This window comes from Lepidochelys kempii, chromosome 12 (genome assembly GCF_965140285.1).
Source record: "Lepidochelys kempii isolate rLepKem1 chromosome 12, rLepKem1.hap1, whole genome shotgun sequence".
In the NCBI taxonomy this organism is placed as follows: Eukaryota; Metazoa; Chordata; order Testudines; family Cheloniidae; genus Lepidochelys; species Lepidochelys kempii.
Genome location: NC_136391.1, coordinates 8,045,556 through 8,064,391, shown reverse-complemented (window position 1 = coordinate 8,064,391; position 18,836 = coordinate 8,045,556). Strand labels below are relative to the sequence as shown.

Below are 18,836 nucleotides of genomic sequence, written 5' to 3'. Positions count from 1 at the left end.
GTCCAAACCCCTGCTCAAAGCAGGACCAATTGTTGGTCCATTGTTATCCGGGGCACTCCTTAGGAGGACATACCTGCATCTCCAACTCCGGCTTCAAGCCCCGCTGCCCACGGTCTCTATTTTCCCTTGGCAAGCTCGCCCTGGAGAGCCAGCTCCCGAAGTCTTTACTCAGCCAGAACTCCTGTTGAAGTCAGCCTCAAGAAACCTACAGGAACTATATTGTTAGTGAAGACGCTTCTGTGCTGATGGGAGAGTGCGAGAAGCTCTCCTGCCGACATGGTGCCGTCAGCACTGGGGGTAAAACACAACAGGTGCAGGGCCGCTGTAGCGTTGTATGTGAAAACAAGCCCTTACAAATCCAGGGTAGCAGAAGTCTTTGCTGCATGGGGAAGGCCAGAAAGAAGACAAGGTGCCCTTTGATGTGGCATTCTCCTCACGGGCCTGACCCCAACCTCTCCCTCCCCAGGGCTCTTCTTCCCTTCCCCTCCCCATGGAGGATTCTTAGATCCTAATCTAGAAAAGAGAAAACTTCTCTAAAGCCAAATGCTCAGGACACTGTAGGCCAAGGTGTGGCTTGTATCATCAAGCTTCCTGATGGCTCTGTTGTTTCTCTTGCTGATGAGCTCCCAGGAGGCGAGAGGTAATGGATTCCTCTGCCTTTCTGTCCATTAAGGGGTTTGATGATTAATGGTTCTCAGTTCTCTGCTTAATAAAGTCACTGGGTCTGATTCTGCTTTGACACCAGTTGTAATTCCATGGGATTCAGTGGCATTACTCCTTAACACCCAGTGACAGCACAATCCGGTCCATTGTCTTTCTGTGTCCGTGCCCGGGGATCTGATAGGGTAAATCTAACATGGCAATGGTAGGCCTGCTCACAGGTAGAAACACGGAGACTGGTCCCCCTGCTACTTACAAGTTGGCAAAACAGGAATAATTCCATTGAAGTCACTGATGGAGAAGTGCAAGTGAATTCAGAGTCATACCCATGCATTCCAATCACAGAGACTTGAACCCTCGCTGCAAAGTTCAGATCTGTATCCAAGTTGGAGGGATTTTGATCTGGGGTTCTTGTCCAAACCTATCACTATTTATACCCGTTAGCACAGCCCAGTGACGAGTGCAAAGGCAGAAAGCATTTAGCCCAAAGGTTGTTTGACCTGAGCACCTGTCTGTTCTCCGCACTGCTCACTGCTCTGTGGGCTCAGGCCCTCCAGCCCCTGGGATCCTGGACTCGATGGAAGCCATTTCAGCCCTGGATGGAATTTACAACAGCTTCAGAGGCTGCAAAGGTCAAGAATCTGGTGGTGCACTCTGCCCACCCCCCTCCTGAGGGAGGGCGTGGGAAACTGGTGTCGTAGAGCCAGTTATGCTGGTTTTGCACCACTTGAGGATTCCCCTGAGTGAGGGGGAGTCCTTGGCTGCCCCTTTAGGGCAGCTTTCCTGCTCCTGGTGATGCTGCCGTGGTGCAAAGCAGATAACACAATGGCTGAGGATTGGACCCTGTGGGCTCAAATCTCTTCTGATTTACACCAGTGTGACTCGGGAGTAACTCCACTGCAGCCCGTGGAGTGACATCACAGTGTTAATCCTGTGTGAATGAGGCCTGAACCAAGTACCAGGGGCCAGCACTTTATCCCACTGGGAGCAGGCTGGGGATGTGTAAGAGCAGAAAACCCATTTCCCAGAGAAGTGAGTTCAGTCAAGTGTGTCAGTTACCAAGCATTCGTTACCAAGGCTGAACAATCCCAGCAAGTAAGGGAGGTAAAGGCAGAACGAAATATTGGTTATGGGCTCGAGTCTCTAAATGCTGCTCCTGTGGAAACAAACAGGCATTTAGCCCTTGATTCAAAGGGAGCAAGATTGGACCCTTTCACTGGGGTCAAGCTGCTGTGACTCCATCCATGGCAGGTCACACTGGGGTCAAGTTGCAGTGACTCCATTGATCTCAGGGGGAGGTCACACTGGGGTCAAGCTGCAGTGACTCCATTGATCTCAGGGGGAGGTCACACTGGGGTCAAGCTGCAGTGACTCCATTGATCTCAGGGGGAGGTCACACTGGGGTCAAGCTGCAGTGTCTCCATTGACCTCAGGGGGAGGTCACACTGGGATCTAGCTGCAGTGACTCCATTGATCTGAATGGCAGGTCACACTGGGGTCAAGTGGGAGTAAGTGGCAGGGGAATTAGGCCCAACGGTGACTATAGGGCCAAAGTAAGATTTTTTTTAAAAGTGGTTGGGAGAAATGTTGATCCACAGGATGCAGGCTCTCTTCCTGCCTTGTATTCTAGCCATGCCCTCCCAAACAGGCTCCATTAGAACAGAAATGTGTTTAAAAGCAAAATACGCATCATTTTTGATATCCGTAACTTCCTGTAGCCCCTTCCACTTTCCTCGATCTGATTTTTTTAAAGCCTTTACATCCAGTATTGTTACTCTCCACCATTTCTTGTTGGCTGTCGCTGCGAAGGTAGCTCTTACTTGGCAGCTTGACGGGCTAGCATGAGCAAGGAAATTGCTTGTTCTGAGCCTGGCTTTATTGGGTGAGGTTCCTTCCCCATCCCCCCCGCTGAGAGATTGATATTGGCTCCCTGGTATTCATGTGTTTACATTCCTAACTCAGTTCTTTTCTCACGGAAGGGCGAGGCGAGTGGCCCCGGGGTTCTGCATTGTTCATATCACCGTGACAGAGAGCTTGCTGTAGTGCACAGGTCCATGAGGTTGCTGCAGGAAGACTGCACATCTGAGTGAAGTTAATTAATCTGTTTCTGTTGAGGGGATTACTGATACCTGGATGACCGGTTTCAGAGGGGCAGCCGTGTTAGTCTGTGTCAGCAAAAACAACGAGGCGTCCTCGTGGCACCTTAGAGACTAACATGTTTATTTGGGCATAAGCTTTCGTGGGCTAAAACCCACTTCATCAGATGCAGTGGGTTTTAGCCCACAGAAGCTTATGCCCAAATACATTTGTTATTCTCAAAGGTGCCACAAGGACTCCTTGTTGTTTTTGCTGATACCTGGATGGTAATTGCTGGGTTCATGAGACAACTGGCTCAGTAACTGGGAGGGTATGTCATTGGGACTAGGAACAGGAAGCAAAGGGAGGAGAGAAATCTGAGGAAGGCTCCTCCTCCTGCTGTGTGCCTGTATTGTGTCCTGCCCTGCTTGGATACCGAGGGATTAAAGGTACCTGTGGTGAAAAAGAAACAGACTGTGTGTGTTTGTGAGTAGGAGACCACGTAAACAGGCTAGGCAGTGCTGCTTAGTGGGTAGCTGCAGATGCACCCATGTGACAAGCACCAACGACGGGAAATTGGAAGGGGTCTTTAATAGTGATTGTGCAAATAGAGAGGCTTCTTTGTTCACAGAAATAAAATGGCAAGACACACTCCTGAAGTCCTTTTTTAGGTAAACATCCCAATGACTTCAAGGGGAGTTTTGCCTGAAGAAGGACTAAGTAAAGTCTAAAGAAGGACCTTAGGATTGGGTCCTCAGGCCTCAAGGCAACTGTAGCTATGGTTGTTTTCTTATTTGATTACACATTTTCAGATGAAGATAATGAATATCCACACCCACAAAACTCCTAGACTATAGGGTGTAACTGCCCAAAGAGCAACTAAGTCTGCTTCAGTCTGGCAACTTGTTAATAAAGGATCTTATCTTGCAAATGTTACTCACATGAGTAGGATTGTTCATGCCACAAAACCAGCCAAATTAAAATGAGGAATTAGATGCGCATTTTTAACCGGGAGTGTGATTTAATCATTGGAACACACTGCCTCGGGAAGTGGTGGATTCTCCAGCACTTGATGTCCTCAGAGATAGAATGGTGTCTTTCTGGAAGAACTGCTTTAGCTAAAGACAAGTTACTGAGCTCAATGCAGGGGTAAGTGGGTGAAAGTTAATGGTCGGTGATAGGAGCTCAGACTAGGTGGTCTAAAAGTTGCTTCTGGCCTTAAATCCAATCAATCTGTGACAGTATCTCCTGGCTGGCTCTCCATTAAGTATTAAGCCCAGTTCAAGGTCTCTGTCCTGATATTCAAAACCTTCCATTGGATTGACCCCAGAAGCCTGTGAGATCACCTCCCCCTCCACAGCCATGACCTCCCTCAGGAGCTCCATTCTACTAGAACAATGAAAGTATCAGCCAGTAGCTGAAAGCTCATGAGTATGTCAGACTGTGGAAATTCCTTCCTGTGAGAGAGGAGTACGATCACGGGCTTGACCATTTTCAGAACAAATTGCAACCCCTTTCCCCACCTTCAACATAGCTTTCCCTAAGTAGCTCTTCACACGCTTAGGGCTTGGTCTGAACCATACTGAAGTCAATGGAAAGACTCCCAGAGATACCAGTGGGCTTTGGATCAATCTTTTACTCACGCCTGGTTTATGGCTTAAAAGTTCAGTCGATGTAGCTACGGTGCAGTATCCCCTCACCCTCTTCCCCCTCCACCTCACCCAGGCAGCACATGGGATTGCACCCTAAAATTCACCTTGGGGTGCTGGTGGCTTGCGTGTCACTCTGGAGGGGACATGCTGGCCATGGGACCCCTCAGTGGAATTGCAGCCCTTTAACGGACTGACGGATGACATGTTCTGGATATTTTGGATCACGCTTTTCCCTCCTCTTTAGAATTGTCTTGGAATCATCGAGCACCCCAAAAGGTTCCTTCCACCCTTTGGAGAGAGGTGTTTACTTGTAAAATCCCTAAAGGAAGAGAGAAGCCACACAAAGGTCTTGCTGCTGTAGCTAAAGAGCATACGGTATAGAGTTAGCAAATACCATATTGCAAAGCACAGGAACATATCCTAGAGGAGAGGGGGAAATACCCCTTGGCTGGGGTGTTGCTGAATGTTTAGAGTTGGGGATCAGACAGTGAAGAGTGGGATGGATGGGATTTTCCCTGCTAACTTCGCCAAAACAAATAAATGACTGCTTGGGGACGAGTGATGTGTCATAATCCAGAGCCAATTGGCTTGTGTTCAGAGTGGGTAGCCTGGCTCTCTCGTTTCTACAGTCTCCACTTTCTGATCCTGCCAGCCTTCTGTGCACACGTCGCCATGGAGTTACTCCTGGTTTAACTCACTGGCCCTGATGAGGTCCCATCAGCATGAAGCGGGAGTAAGTGAGCTAAGAACCAGGCTCACTGTTTGTACAGCACTCCGTGAGCCAGGTCCTGCTGAACCTCAGACCACAAAGCCAGCCTGTTGGTGACCTAGTTGTGGCATTATGCCTCCATATTCTTCATAGAGGTATGATTATGGCAGAACAATGATGTATTTTATGCAAGATAAGGCATGTGAGAGGTCATTGGAAAGGTTAAAAGAATGAGGAGTCCTTGTGGCACTTTAGAGACTAACAAATTTATTTTGGCATAAGCTTTTGTGGGCTAAACCCACTTACTCAGATGCATGGAGTGGAAAATACAGTAGGAAGATTATATATACACAGAGAACAAGAAAAAAATGGGGGTTGCCATACCAACTCTAATGAGACTAATCAATTAAGGTGGGCTATTATCAGCAGGAGAAAAATATTGGAAAGGTTATGATTTATGGAATATGATTATCCTATTTGTATGCTTGTATCATTTTTGTATCTGAAGTTAGGAATATTGTCTATGCATCTATTACAAATGGGTTTACACCTGGGGAATGCCCACTAGAAGAATGCAATTAGTTTAGACGGCTCACTGGGAAGGGTCATTAAGGAGAACAATAGACCTTAGATTAGAAGATGCTAATCTCCCACCAGGAAGCCTTCCTGGGGACTCTGCAAACAGGCTTTGTGGTATGGCTGCAGAGACATGTGACCAAGACACGTGGTACGGGACTCCATGATAATACTGGTGTTTTCCCACTTACCGGGGTGGGAATCACACTGGGAGACAAAGGATTCCCACCATATGCAAAGACTATTTAAGGCAGGGGAGTGACATCATCGTGGTTCGTTCTTTATTGACTCCCCGCCCAAGAAAGAGGAAACACCTTAGAACAAAAAAGACTGGACTAGCGGAGAAGGGCTGAGCCCAGGCTAGAAGGTTGTCTGGCCTCTGAAAGGAATATCTGGAGTTTTAAGCTGCAAGTAAGTGCAGTTTGCCTTCAAGAATCTCTGCAATCTGCCTAAACCAACATTTAGGGTGAGAATTTGCTACTTATAGCCAGTTTCTTTAGTATATTAAGTTCAGCTTGCATTTTTGTTTATTTGCTAGGTAATCTGCTTTGATCTGTTTGCTATCCCTTATAATCACTTAAAATCAATCTTTTGTAGTTAATACATTTGTTTTGTCTAAAACCAGCGTGTGTGAAAATCGTAACTTGGGGCAGAAAGCTGTGTATATCCCTCTCCACATTGATGGAGGGGGCGAATTTCATGAGCTTACGCTGTACCATTCTCTGTGCAGTGCAAGATGGTACAATTTGGGGTTTACCCTCTAGAGGGTGGTGTGCACTTGTGTGCTAGGCAATTCCTTAGCTGAGCCTTCCCATGCAGAGCTGATCTCAGTGTCTGTGTGTCCCTACCTGTGTGCTGGTGAAAGTGTGAGACTGGGAGCATGTCTACAGCTTGTCATAGCATTACAGGTTGAAAAGAACCCAGGCTGGTGGGTCAGGCGGGCTCAGTGGTACCCTAGTTCCAGGCGGCTCTCCAAAGTGTGTGGGGAACCTAGTCTAATAGGATTCACTGGTGGTTTGGCTCCTGTGCCATCCACAATACTGGCTGCTGGTGCCGGGCAGGTGGCTGGGAATAAGCAGTGTGGCTGGGACTCCCTTATGCCCATTGATCTTGCGGCATTAGGATGGCTGCTGGGGGCTGTTGGCAGCTGGCAAAGATTAGAGCAGCTGTCGGGTGTCCCACAATTAGGGGCTTGCAAAGGTGTCAGAGAAAAAGGCATGCAGTCCCTTTCTTTGCAGCTCCGCATGCTCCCCAGCCGCAAGCTGGGGGTCTGGGCCACACTGAGCATGGCAAGAGAATCCAAGATGAGGAGTTCCTTCCCAAATCAGCTCTGACACAGGTCAAACTCTGACCCTGAGCGGGGAGGAATTCCCTCCCCCTTGCTCATGTTCCCAGAATTATCACCTCCAAGCATCCAGACATCTGGGAACGGTTAACAATGGCCCACTGTGACCCAGCACCCCAGAGCCTGGCAATCCTGTGAACTGCCTCCAGTCTACTAACTCACTGAGGAACAATATCCCTGAGTGTAGTGTGAGTATCATGCAAGTTCTTTGCCTCACACGTCTTTAAGTTCAGAAGGCCAGATCCTCAGCCGGTGTAACTTGATTGACTTCAGTGGGGCTGACTGATGCCAGCTGAGGGTGTGGCCCAGGGTCTTTTCAATGCTTAGATCATGTGCTGGGCTAGGGGCTGTGCCAGGCTTGTGTCTGTGAGTAGAAACACCTTTGTCTGCGTTTTATCCCTCACAAGTGCATGTTTCCAGCTCCGTGTTCCATTGTCTGAGTCAGTCGACGCCTTTGACTACAGACACCTAGGCATTTGCTGCAGCCTCTCCGCTTCCCAGTACTCCATGAATTTTATGATCAGTGCTGTAATTATTATTAGCATTGTGGTAACTCATAAGAGTGCTGGTTACGGGCCAGGACCCCAGGGCGCTAGGCATGGTACAAACACAGGACAACAGGCCAGTTCCTGCTCTAAGGAGCTTGCAGTCTAAGGCCAGGTCTACCCTACAGACCTATATTGGTATTGCCAAGTCGCTCAAGGGTGTGAAAAATCCACACGCCTGAGCAACCTAACCCCCACGTAGACAGCACCAGGGCTGGATGAACCTTTTGTAGGCCCTAGTGCCCGGACCATGGCCCTACACTCCACCGCAAGGTCCCGCCCATGCCTCTTTCCCCCTCAACCCCCCGAGGCCCCACCTGGTGCTTGCATGTGGGAGGGAGGGGGTGGATAGCAGGGGGCGGAGAGGAGTGAGTGGCAGGTGGGGCCTCAGGGGGTGCAGGCCGAGCAGGGGCAGAGCCTCGGGAGGGGGTGGGGGGACGGTCTGGGCGCCATGGCCCCTCCTGAGCATGGGCCCAGGGCCACGGTGCCATTGTAAACTCAGTACTGAACGGCACTATATTGGTGGGAGAGCTTCTCCTGTCAACATAGCTATGGCCTCTCGGGGAGGTGGAGTAACTAGGCCGAAGGGAGAAACTCTGCCGTTGGTGTAGGAGTGTGTTCGCTAAAGTGCTAAGTATGAGACAAAAGACCGCAGGTGGATATAGACAGCTGGGGGAAAGCCAAGGAAACAATGAGGGAATACTGGTCAGCATGACAGCACACTGGCTGCCCAACATGGATCAGGTGTTTTGTATGCTTCCCAGCAGGGAAGGTTTTAAGGAGGGATGTGAAGGAAGTTGGGGAGTTTTGCAGATGTTTATGGGGAGCTCCGCCCAAGGGACAGCCCAGGAAAAAGCACAAAGGTACTTGTTTGAAAGTTAACAAGTGGGCGACGAAGGCTGGCATCACTGTCAGGGAGGAGGCAGGCGTCATCCATACACCGAGGCATTGCTGAAACATACGCACATCTCTTATCCGTTCCAGACACACTGCAGAAGAACTGAATGGTGACGGCTTCTTTCATTTGCTTTCCCGCTCGGAGACAAAAGGGAAGTTCAGAGGATTGCTAAAATCTGAGGTGCTGGGCTAAGTTCCCTGTAAGCTGCATGGCCAAGCAGCAGGCTATCAAGGGCCATGCAGGCGGGGAGAGGCGACCCAGCCCAGCCCCGCTGGAGCTGTCATGGCCTGGGAGAGGCAGCTCTCACCCAGCCCTGAGATGCTGCGGTGAGAGAGAGCTGGGGGGAGTCCTCTCTCCCCACCATAGCTCCAGGGTAGCCTGCACCCAAAACCTCTCATCCCTGGCCCCACTGAGAGCCTGCAACCCCCTCCACCCCAACTCTCTTCCCCAGCCCTGAACCCCCTCCTACATCCCACACCCCAAACTGCTCATCCTCAGCCCCTGCTCAGAGCCCTCACCCCCCTGCACCCCAACCCTCTGCCCCAGCCATGAGCCCCCCTCCCACATTCCGAACCCCTTGGCCCCACCCCCACCATACATCACCTCCATATTGGTGCACATAGCAAAATTCATTCCACCTGTGGATGTGAAAAAAGAGAGGGGACACTGGGCTGTTGGGTCACAGATGGCCTCTTTCTAATTGCTCATCAACACAGTCCAAAAGGTGAGGCAAAACCTAATTGTCAACAAACTCTTTCCCACCATTTGTTCTTTCAACCACAGTGGGTGCGGGTCTGCTCCAGGGGAAACCCCCAGTCTCAAACTGCAAACTCTTTAGGGCAGGAACTGTCTTTTTATCCTTTGTTTGCACAGTGCCTGGTCTGTGACTAGTGCTCCTATGAATTAGCATAATACTGCTATCCACAGCCCGCTGCTCCTTATAAGCAAAGTCCTGTACACATAAATGATTGTCAGCTGGTTTGGATTTGCTGAAATTGCGCATTATGGCCCTGGTGCAACAAAATACTTTAGCAAGTACATAATGTTAAGCAGATGAGTAGTCCCTTTAACTTTAGTAGGATCACTCAGTCCCGCACTTGTTTAAGTACCTTCCTGAATCAGGGCCTCATTACATTCAAGTGGTACTAGATGGCCATACCTCTCCATCCCATCCCAAATGTCTGTGCTCTTCCATACAGCATATGCACATCTGACCCTCTCCCATATAGTCTTTGTTGTCTGATCTTTGTCTTCTCCGACACATAGATAGCCAACATGTTCCACATACGCTCTGTGCAGCCTTGTATATTAAGATCATTGTTATTAAAAATATTTAAAGGTGCCCATGATGCAGTGGCAGGGAAAATATTATTTTAATACCAAATACATGACCAGGCTGTACCACTAATCAGGTCAATGGGAATATCCACAACAGTAAACGCTACATCTGGGAGAACATGTCCATAAGCCTGTATGCCACAAACAATAGCTAACGAGCACCCACATATGGATAAGTCAGGTATGTGCATGTTTGGGCCAGGGCCTTAAAGAACAAGAATCAATACTAAATAAAAGTCACTGCCAAACAAATGAATTAATAAAAATCAATGTTGATTGAAGAGAACTATTAAATACTGAATAAATAAGTGAACACTCCATGCAACGCACAACCCGTGCAACTTGTTGCCAGGGGATGTGAAGGCCAAAAGTATAACTGGGTTCAAAAAAGAATTAGATAAGTTTATGGAGGATAGGTCCATTAATGGCTATTAGCCAAGATGGCTCAAGACCATCCAGCCAAGATGGCCCGAGACCCTCCACCCTATGCTCCAGATGTTCCTAAAGCTCCTCCTGGCAGAAGCTGGGACTGGACGACAGGAGATGGATCATTTGATAATTACCCTGTTCTATTTGGTCCCTCTGAAGCATCTAGCACTGGCCACTGTTGGAAGAGAGGACATTGAACAAGGATGGTTAGTCTGTCCCAGTATGGCAGTTCTTATGTTTAATAAAAAGGGCAGCCCCTGGGCCAGCAGCAGAAGTTTGGGTGTGTGGGAGGTAGCTCAGGGTTAGGGGCAGAGGGGTTGAGGGGTGCAGGAAGGCCTCTTACCTCGGGGTGGGGGGCTCCCACTGGCATGGCCCTGCAGCTCCTAGGCGGAGTGACCAGCGGGCTCCGCGCGCTGCCCGCGCCCACAGGCCCCACCCCTGCAGCTCCCATTAGCTGCGGTTTCCGGCCAATGGGAGCTGCACAGCCTGTGCTTGGGGCGGGAGCAGCGCGCAGAGCCCCCTGGCCCCTCCGCCGCCTAGGAGCTGCAGAGACACGCGGAGCTGGGTAGGGAGCCCCTGTCAGCCCTGCCAACCCTCCCCCCCCAGCACCCGCAGGGGTCCCAGGCTGTGCACCGCTGCCCCCAGCCCACACACCTGCGGGGGCCCGGGCCGCATCCCCCAGAACACCTGCGGCCCCTGCCCAAGGGTCAGTTAGGGGTACAGAGTAAAAGTCAGGGACGGGGCACAGGCCGTGAATTTTTGTTTACTGCCCGTGACTTTTACCAGAAAAGACCCGCGACTGGACCGTAGCCTTAGCGATAAGCCCCCAGACACCGGGGTGACATACAAAGGATGTCAGCGCCCACAGGAATACAGACTAAAGAGGAAGGCTGGGGAGGGTCTCCTCCGGCCTCCTCAGCCCCAGGCTCAGAGGAGAAGGAAGTTGCTGGCTCCCAGGAGCCGTGGGAAAGACCCCAGACGCCTGTTGCGTGTGAATGTGGCAGAAGGCGGAGTGCCCCTCCGCAGCGGAGTCAGGATGGCCGAGCGGTCTAAGGCGCTGCGTTCAGGTCGCAGTCTCCCCTGGAGGCGTGGGTTCGAATCCCACTTCTGACAGAGCTTTTTCCTCTTTTCTCCCCCCCCCGTCTTTGAAAAGCCCTCTGTATTTCAGAGCGCTGCCTGTCCCCGCCTCGGCTGCCGGTAACCGGGCAGCGCGGGGCACAAGCAAAACAGCAGCCGTCTCAGCCCCCGGCTCTCTGCTGCGCCCTGGGAGCACCCGCAGCGTCAAAACAAAAGGAGCGCGGTTTGTCAGAAGTGGGATTCGAACCCACGCCTCCAGGGGAGACTGCGACCTGAACGCAGCGCCTTAGACCGCTCGGCCATCCTGACAGCTGTGAGTGTCGGCGCCCACCCGTGAGTAGGAAAGCGCCTGAGCCTCCGCGCAGCCGCACTTTGGCTCTTCAGCCCCCAGGGAAAGTGTGCGCAGCCGCGCTACGCTCGGGCCCGGACTCCGCGCAGCCGCAGTCCGGAACTCTCCCCGCGAGCGGGGGCGGGGTCGCCCGAGGCCCCGGATCCTCGCAGGCCCCCTGGGGGTGAGGCCGGTGGGGTCTGACCGTGTGACCGGCCCGGCCACGGGCTCCCCCTTCCCCGGGCCGGCCCCGCCCCGCCCCGCCCCTCCGGCCGGACCCCCGGCTCGGACACCCCCCCGGCTCCCTTCGTCCCCCCCCCGCCTCCCATCGCCCCCACCCGGACCCCCTCCCGGCTCCCTTCACCCCTCCCCCCGCCCCGGACACCCCCCCCGGCTCCCTTCGCCCCCTCCGTCCTGGACACCCCCCCCCGGCTCCCTTCGCCCCCCCCCGGTTCGGACACCCCCCCCCCCCGGCTCCCTTTGCCCCCCCCGGACATCCCCTCCCGGCTCCCTTCGCCCCCCCCCCGGTTCGGACACCCCCCCCGGCTCCCTTCGCCCCCCCCGCCCCGGACACCCCCCCGGCTCCCTTCGCCCCCCCCCCCCGGTTCGGACACCCACCCCCAGCTCCCTTCGCCCCCTTTTGTCTCCCTCCGTCCGGGCCCCCTCCGATTCTCTTCGCCCCCTCTCCCCCGGCTCCCTTCGCCCCCTCTGGCCGGCCCCCCCCCGGCTCCCTTTGCCTCCCCCTGTCTCCCTTCGCCCCCCCCCCCGGCCCGGACACCCCCTGTCTCCCTTCGCCCTCCCCCCACTGGCCCGGACACCCCCTGGGCTCCCTTTGCCCCACCCCGGCCAGGCTGCCCCCCCCCCCCCAGCTCTGTTCACACACCCACCCACTCCCACGGGCTTCAGCATGGCCTGGACCCATTTCCCCCCTCCCGCCTGTCTGCATGAGCCGGCTGCAGCGTGGGGGTAGGGTGGGGTCTAGCCCAGGTGTGGACACGCTTTGCAGGTGTCGCTGCGTTATTAGCGCGTGGCTGCCCCTGCCCAGCTGATGAACTGTGTGAGGCCTGGGCTGAACGGCGGTGAAAAATCCCCCTGACCTCGCCCCCTGGGCGGGCCCAGCTGGTTGGGGGATGAGTGGGTCCATCGGCCTAGCGCCTGGCTGCGGGGAGGTGGGTTTCCTACAGCAATGGACAAACCCCTTCCGCCGCTGTAGTCTGCACCGCAGTTACTGCTGCGTAGCTATGGCTAGCTTTGCAGCTCTTGGCCGCGTAGTGTAGACGTGGCCTAAGGCACCTTTATCCCAATATGACTGTGTTCACGCCAGGTGCTCTGTCGGTATCACTAGATCGGTAAAAATCACCCCCCTAACGAACATAGTCGTATTGGTACCAAATCTGTGTGCTGAGCAGGCCTCACTGCATTGCCCCTCACCACCTGCCTCACTGCAAAGTGATGAAAACGCCAAACCAGGTCTACACTAGGCAGCGATTTGTCAGGGGTGTGAAAAAACCACACCCCTCCAGCCAATGTTGCTATGCCAGTATCACCCCGAATGTAGACGCAGCTATGCCAGCAGAAGAGAAGCAGCTTCTGTGGGCAGAGTTAAAGTGATTTGGGGAGGTGGTGGTGTTGTACCAACACAGGAACCCCCTCTGTGGGCACAGGCTGTGTCTACACTAGGTGGCTATGTCTGTGTAGGGGTCCTGGTATAGCTGTAGCAGCAGAGCATGTGTACTGTAAACTAGCCCACGGTCTTTAAAGCTATCCTTTTCTGTTTCAGGTGGCTGTTTTCCAGGCCAGGCATCCATTTCCCTTTACAGATCAGTTGATCTTTCCTTGTTGAAGGTATTATTTGTTGCATGAACACTTTGGATCTATAGTTTTATTGTTTAATCTGTCCGTCCCCTTTCAAAAGTTTGTCTTCCTGCTTCTTCCCTCACATTCCACTGATGATAATATGGCTGGCCTAGTTGAGCTACACTGTCACTAGCCTCATAACCACTTGTGCAAGTACTTTTTTATCTGCTGTTTATTTTAAGGCATTTTTGTATTCAAACACAAGAGCAACGTGCTGGAACAAGACTAAGGAGAGTGTTACATTTCTGTGCTGCAGTGGGACTAATGTACCCAGTGGGAACATGATATACAGCACAATCAGTTTTCTTGTTTGGCAGTTTTGGGCCAAAGAGACATGTAAAATTCTAAGAGAGACAACGAGAGCTCTGTGAAGCTCGAAAGCTTGTCTGTTCCCCCAACAGAAGTTTGTTCAATAAAATATATTGCCTTGGACACCTTGTGTCTCATATCCTGACACCAACACAGCTACAACAACACTGCAGATGTATTACACTTCACATCAGACATGCTGTAGAAATATTAATTACTTAATTATGATTATCCCTATTTTTATAGCTGGGGAAAATGAAGAATAGAGAAGTTGACTTGCGTAAAAAACCACACAGAGAGTCAGTATCAGAACTGAGAAAGGAACCCGGATCTGTTAACTGTGCCAGCCTTTTGATTATTCTTACGCTGTCTCTGTTGTTCACGGCCTCTGGAATATTTGTTAGCAGTTGTATAGTGTGTCAAGCTTCCAGAGATTTATGGGAGCATCTAAATGTTCTGTATTTTTGTGGGCAACCTTCCTGTGGTCTGGTCTACATTTAAAAGTTTTGCTGGCATAGCTATGTCGGTTAGTAATGTGGAAGAAATCACACCTGTAACGGACATAGCTATGCTGGCAAGAGACCTAGTGTAGTTATAGTGGGGGGAGGAAAAGTCCTTTTGCCAGTACAGTATAGCTTATTTCTTTTGGGGAGCTGGTATAAGCTTTAAGCTATAATGGCAAACCCTGTCTATTGTGAAGACAAGGCCTCAGTGTCCCTCTGTGGCACAAATTATTCTGTCTCTGTTCCCCCTTAGGAGTCAAAATCAGAATGGAGGTGCTTGGGCTTGATCGCTGGTGATGAGTGGTCTCTGTCTGCAGCTCAGGAAAGAGCAGCTGTACAGTAAGGGCTTTGTCTGCCTTTTGTTTGCACTGCGGGACCAGATTTTGTTGTGTTGACCTTCCCAGGACAACTAAGTTCCAGATGTTACTGAATCATGAAGCTTGTGTGGGGAGGTTGCCAGCAGCTCTGCGATAAGGTTGTCATGTGAACTGATGTGCTAAGTGGGGAAATCATCCACTGGGAAATCACCCAGCTGTAGGACCAAGGCATTGCCTCTCCAGCAACTTGGGAGCACGTCTTGGCTCAGAATTCTCATACGGTTGGGCATGTCCACTGAATCTGATGACTTCATAGTTGCTCTAGCACAGGGGGTCCCGGATTTGGCTTCTCGTCTTTGTGATTGCAAAAACCTACATTTGCACACACAGTTGGAGTAATTGCAAGCATTAATGAGTGTCAGGGTTCCTTCCTTCTGAAGTCTAGGGTTCAGATGTGGGGACCCCCATGAAAGACCCCCCCTCAAGCTTATTTCTACAATCTTAGGTTAAAACTTCCCCAAGGCACAAAATCTTTGCCCTTGGATTAGGTAAACGCTGCCACCACCAAGTGATTTAACAAAATATTCAGGACCACTTGGAGTTCCTATTTCCCCAAAATATCCCCCCAAGCCCTTACACCCCCTTTCCTGGGAGGCTTGAGAATAAACAAGATGAGCACAGACCAGCCTTGGATTTTTAAGACCCAAAAAACCCAATCAGATTCTTAAAAAACAGAACTTTATTTGAAGAGCAAAAAAAAAAAAAAAAGAGAGCAACTCTGTAAGAGCAGAATGGAAGATAATCTTCCAGGCAGTCAGATTCAAAACATAGAGAATCCCTCTAGGCAAAACCTTAAGTTACAAAAAGACACAAAAATGGGAATACACATTTCCTCCAGCACAACAAATTTCACAAACCAAAACAAAGAAAACCTAATGCGTTGTCTAGCTAGGTTACTAGAGGCTTGTGCGTACAAATGCTCTGCATATATAACTTTGCAGTTTTGAGGCTGCATCTTTTGCCCCTGCTTTTGAACATTTAACCTAGAGCGTATAGGGTGAAAAAGGTAAAGGATCCAATTCTGAAGCTCTTGCTCGCATAAGTAACCCTGCTGAAGTCATCAAGGATGTTGAGGGGAGCAAGGAGCACTAGATCAGGTCCCAAGGTTTGAGTTTTAGGGAGCGGGTGGCTATGAAAGTGCCTTAGATTGTGATGTACAGGGAGGAAGAGATGCTGGAGTCATTTAGGCTGTAATGATGAACCAAGCAGAAGTATAAACTGTATTGTGCCAGTTGCCACTCACTATAATACTTAATTAGCTTTAGGAAACCAAATAAACTCCCCTGAGCAGAAGGTGCTTGAGTCTCATTTAGATTCCCTGAGAACTCCGAGCCTCCGAAGGAGTCTCCTCGGACTCATTCTGAGCAGGGTGGAGCTGGGATTGGCATACATTTGACCATGTAGCCTGGTAATTGCTGAGCTGAGCCCATTGTCCGGTTTTCCCTTGGAGCCTCATACAATGCACATGGGGCTCAGTGAAGTTCTGTTGTTGCAAAAACTGAAGCCATCGTATTTCGGCTCAACATTCAAGCAAAAGGTCCATTGTGATGAGTCAGGTTGGCCCCGCGACTCCCTGTCACAGCCCACCGGTAGTGGAGAGGGCACGGATGCTGCTCTGCAGGCTAGAGACAAAACAGCGAGGCACAACACAGAGCAGCCAGCAAGTATCAAGGAGTAGCGCTTGTTCCCCTCTCCTGAGAGCGGGGCCAGGATTGTACTGCTGGTAGACAAGGAATTGCAGTGGAGCTCCGGTGGCCAGCAAGAAACAGGCCATAGAGCTCAGGTTGGGAGCAGGAAGGCTGATTGACAATCCTTGAGTAGCTTCTTGGCTAGGTTCATACCTGGAGCCCACCCATCCCCTGCCCTTCCCAGTGATTTAAAGAGTTTGATAGGTAACAATGCAGAAGTGGCCGCAGCCTTTGAAAGGGGACCCTGAGACAAAAAGGGTTTCAAAGTGCCCCAGGCCCTCTCTGAGTATCTCAGCCTCATCAGGAGGGTGTCCCGTGTGGGAGCAGCTCAAAGTATTTCAGAGGACAAAGATTGAAACATTTTAGGACACGCCCTTGTCAGGTTCTCAGGGCTGAGAGATGAGTAACAGCCTCGCTGGAATTTCCTCTCCCTGGGCTGTGTTTTCCTAGCTGTCAGGTGAACAGATCCATTGTCACGCCTATCTCCATGCTAATGCGGCAAGCTGGCAGCTCACCCATTTAGGTAGCACAGGTGGGGCAGGCAGAGGTCAGAATTCATTTTAAGAGCTGATTATTTTTCTTACAGGACAGGAATTGACATATTACTGGAATTGGGGGTCAATCCAATTTGTCTGGAGCAGGTAAAGCTCAGATCATCAGAGCCGAGATATGTGTTCCCTCCCCGCTCCAGCAGGTGTTACCCTCAGCCGCCTAACCAGGATGTGCTCCCCTCTGCAGCTGGCCTAGTCGTCCACAGCTCTGCCTCTGGGGTACCACTCCCCTCCACAGCTGTCATAACAGCCTGCTCCCGTCTTTAGTAGCAGAAGCACTAGCAAGGCATATGGGGTCACTTTCTTGGCCCCAGCATGACTAGTCTACACTGGCTTGCCTGGCTAGTGCTGGGATCCCCAGGCGGCATAGAGCCAGGATAGCAGGGCGGGGCAGTGGCCAAAGAACATGACGCCAGCTCTGTGCTACAAAGGGATCACCGTACCCTGGGGTAAACCTCTCAGCTGGTTCTAAGGCCAGATCCTGCTGGAAGTGTGGGGAAAGCAGCTCCACTACACCTGCAAATCTGGTGCTATATGTTTAGAGCAGAGGTTCCCAAATGGCTTTTGCTGTGCCCCTGTGACATACCCAGGGAAGAACCCAGACTTATGAGTAGCTGCCCTCTAACCTGGGGAGCCCTTTACACTGCTTTGAGGTTGTAGCCTCCACTCTGGGCTATTCACAAACAGCATCCAGCCTGCGAGTCCCAGCCAGCCACACCTTGTTCTCTTACCAGCATTGGATATACTGCAGGGTGACCCCAACACACTCCCAGTCCTAGATTTCCCCCCAGAAATGTGTGTCTTGTGCTGCCCAGCCCTCTCCTGGACAATACAGATTCATCTAACGTCTGTGTTTCTTTCATGGAAATAATATCTGCATTTTGTAACCCAAATGGCGTTTCCCAGACACTTCCATTTAAACACGCTGGATTAGATAAAACAGTAAACCAAGTTTTTTAACTACAATTAAGTAAGTACAAGTAATGAGGCATAAAAGTCAGAAATGGTACAGGAAAGATAAAGATGAAATGCAACTAGTGCCTAACTTAAACTTAAACTCTTAAATTCAAAGCAAAGTTTTTCTCACCACATGCTCTGAACAGTCTTCCCAAACTTCTTAGCTCAGGACCCCTTCTTCCGTTTAGTGGCTGCTTCCTTTGTCCCTTCTCGTGCAATGAATTGATGGGCAGACAGAGAGAAGGGAGTTCCTGGGGGTGTCCCCCTTTTTATAGTGTCGTCATTTCCCCCCTGGGAAAACATTTCCAGCTGAGATTCAGGAGACAGAGAGTCTCCTGCTGCTCTTCCTCATTTGTAGGCCTTTTGTTTCCCTTCCTGCTTGATGACCTTGTTTGCTGCTTACATGCAAATTAAGCAGAGCCCACCATGGGTGGCTGGTATCATAGGCTGGGGGAGGCTGTGCCTCCCCAAATAGCCAGGTGTGGCCCCGCCCATGCTCCTCCCCCAGGCCCTCCTCCATGGTTCCCCCTGTGTGGTGGCCAAGGCTCGGGCTGGGGCTGCGCCGCCCACCCTCCCGGTGCTCCGGGCCTGGGGCCACGCAGCCCACCCTCCCGGCACTCTGGGGGGTGGGGCTAGCCTGGGGCAGGGGCTGGTGGGCGCGATGCGTGGCCTCTGGGCTCTGGCGGGGGGGCTGGGGCCTCGGGCGGAAGGGGCAGGGTTGGGGCTAGCCTCCCCCAGATGGCGGTTCACGCACTGTCCATGGAGCCCACGTTCCTTTGGTTGAGCCAGACGTGTTTGCCAAGCTCCGTTTGGAGTGTGTGTTAAGAGCACTTGACAGTGGAATCCTATTGCCTCTCATACTATGTTGCTACACATATTTTATCAGGACAAAGTGGACCAGCTGAATGATGACTTTTCAGCTGATACCTTACAAGGCATACTCTGTACAAAGATTATTACA

At 51.4% G+C, this 18,836-nt stretch overlaps 1 protein-coding gene and 2 non-coding genes across 3 annotated transcripts in view; 2 read left to right on the top strand and 1 right to left on the bottom strand.

The window, feature by feature from the left end:
- LOC144929174 (uncharacterized) overlaps window positions 1–18,836 on the top strand; it is a 46,931-nt gene that overhangs the window by 3,778 nt on the left and 24,317 nt on the right. Inside the window, exons 2-5 of the mRNA XM_078848160.1 lie at window positions 11,647–11,817; window positions 13,414–13,478; window positions 14,556–14,641; window positions 16,954–17,008. Coding sequence (XP_078704286.1) covers window positions 11,647–11,817; window positions 13,414–13,478; window positions 14,556–14,641; window positions 16,954–17,008 — 377 coding nt within the window. The remainder of the gene's footprint in view (window positions 1–11,646; window positions 11,818–13,413; window positions 13,479–14,555; window positions 14,642–16,953; window positions 17,009–18,836) is intronic.
- TRNAL-CAG (transfer RNA leucine (anticodon CAG)) lies at window positions 11,259–11,341 on the top strand. Its single transcript has one exon. It is a non-coding gene; the product is annotated as a tRNA-Leu (tRNA).
- Window positions 11,532–11,614, bottom strand: TRNAL-CAG (transfer RNA leucine (anticodon CAG)). Its single transcript has one exon. It is a non-coding gene; the product is annotated as a tRNA-Leu (tRNA).